Source organism: Anneissia japonica, unplaced genomic scaffold (genome assembly GCF_011630105.1).
Source record: "Anneissia japonica isolate Jap-2015-1 unplaced genomic scaffold, ASM1163010v1 scaffold100399_len2137_cov188, whole genome shotgun sequence".
Lineage (NCBI taxonomy): Eukaryota > Metazoa > Echinodermata > Crinoidea > Comatulida > Comatulidae > Anneissia > Anneissia japonica.
The window spans coordinates 150-2,137 of NW_022749932.1; the positions used below are offsets into that span (position 1 = coordinate 150).

General features: G+C 39.3%; 1 protein-coding gene across 1 annotated transcript; it reads left to right on the top strand.

The window, feature by feature from the left end:
* Window positions 1-703: 703 nt before the first annotated feature.
* Window positions 704-1,979, top strand: LOC117121236 (the record flags this gene model as incomplete). The annotated part of the gene is made up of 1 exon (XM_033266371.1): window positions 704-1,979. A coding segment is annotated over exon 1 (1,276 nt), but the record flags the coding sequence as incomplete, so codon positions are not given.
* Between the last annotated feature and the right edge of the window lie 9 nt (window positions 1,980-1,988).

Below are 1,988 nucleotides of genomic sequence, written 5' to 3' on the forward strand. Positions count from 1 at the left end.
TGGTCCAAGTTGGTTTGGGCCAATTGGTTTTGGGCCGACTGGCGTGACCTGCTACCACATAAACTGTACTTTATTTCTGCGTCCTAGGACGCCCTCCAGAAGAAAAATAAAGAGTCTGTTCCTATGCTATGCCTACTGTGGTATTATACTGTATAGTACTTGGGTGCTCATTGCGTCTCAATTTAATATTACGTAATATTATAGCATTAATAATAACAAGGGATTATAAATTGGTTGTATTGTATGTGTATAATTACATGGACTGTGTAAAGTACAGTTACCTTAGGGCGCAGTTTGTGTTTCGGTCAGACACGCGTGTGCAGCTAGACTCCCTTGGCAAAGCTGACGCTCTCATGTTCAACATGGTGTGTTTGGCCGTGGCATTGGCAGTGCAGGTCTCCGGAAGTTCTATCTAAACCTGGGCCTAAGCAGTAGTCCAAAAGAGAGAGGAGGACTGAATCTGGAAACGGTACAGGAATTGGCCTCGTAATGATATCAGATAGGAAACCTAAGTTCTGAGAAGCCAACCCAAGGCATGAGTTACCTACAACCTGGCCTAGGCCTAGCCTAGTGTAGTCTGTGTAGTAGGCCTAGATAGGCCTATTTTTCGTTTTTGTCATCTGTCATCAACCTCATCTTCGCCTGGAACACGAGGAGGCGTAGTCCTAGGCTAGCTATAAACCTAATCCAGACAGATATCAAAATGAAAACCAGAAAACAGTTTTACAGAAGTTGTACTAGGCATACAACAAAACGCTTTTCAAGAAAATGGTTTTCAACTGCACTGAATACAAATGTTATTAATAAATCAAGGTCAACAGCAAATAAACTGCTTTCAAGGAAGTATACTTCCTTGCTGCTTTCAACTGAAACAATACAACATCATAGGGCTAGGCCTAGTCTGAGGCCAAGATCCATAATTGAGATCAAGCGAGAAGATGAACTTCATTGCAATAAAAATTCATGGAAGAAAAGACGTAGAATCCTTCAATTTCAGAACTTGCCTGTTATCTGTCAAATCCATGTATTCACATTTTTGAATGATTTTGAAAAATGCCAAGCTTCTATGGTATGTCTAACATGGGCCAGACTTATTCGATCTCCAAGTCTTTGGACGAAAGCGGATTTCACCCAGATTGGTTTACTTAGAGTGAATTTCAGACACCTGTGCAGTCAGACAATGCTAGATTTTCAATTCACTTCCGAAGATTCAATCAATAATCATTTGGAAGAAATGTCAGAAAGATATATTAAAAGTCTTATTAACCGTAAAGCAGCTTTACATGTTTTGAAATTTAAATTTGATATCATTGAAAAGGAGGAATCCTGGTTGAAACTATTAGAAATTTGTCTGACAAAAACTGTTTCTAAGGGATTGAGAATGCTTGAATGTGATTGGTCGCAGACGGTATTTTGTAAAGCTTATTGCAGAGCAATGACTTGGTACCATTTAAAGCCTCGGAAGCATTTAAAACGAGAAAGAATAGCATGCTTTCAGCGTTTTCTCAAGGTTCTTCACAGTACTTCTCCGAATATTCTCACCATTTCCTGTCCATTTGATTGGTCTCCTTCATCTGTCGGCCATATTGTACGCTTTGAATGCTTAAAAGAATTGAAACTCGCACGATACTGGGCTTTGCGTGGTATGCAACAGGAAGAGCTGACAACTTTACTCCAAACTTTACTCCATTTAGAAAGACTTACTATTGAAGTCTGGATTCCCATACAACACAACCAGCACCATTTTAAGATTGTGTCAAAATCATTGAAATATCTAGACATTAGAAAATGTAATGGATTCTACCTATCTGATCTAGATTTACCTAATTTGGAAGTTTTACGAGAGGTTAAGTGTTACGTTGGACCGTTGATCATGTCAGAATCCCTAAAGGTGCGATGCCTCTTGGACGTATTAAGAGCTGGTGCACCTAAATTGAATACTTTGAACGATTTGAAACTGTTACCAATATGGAAGAGTGGTGATGCAT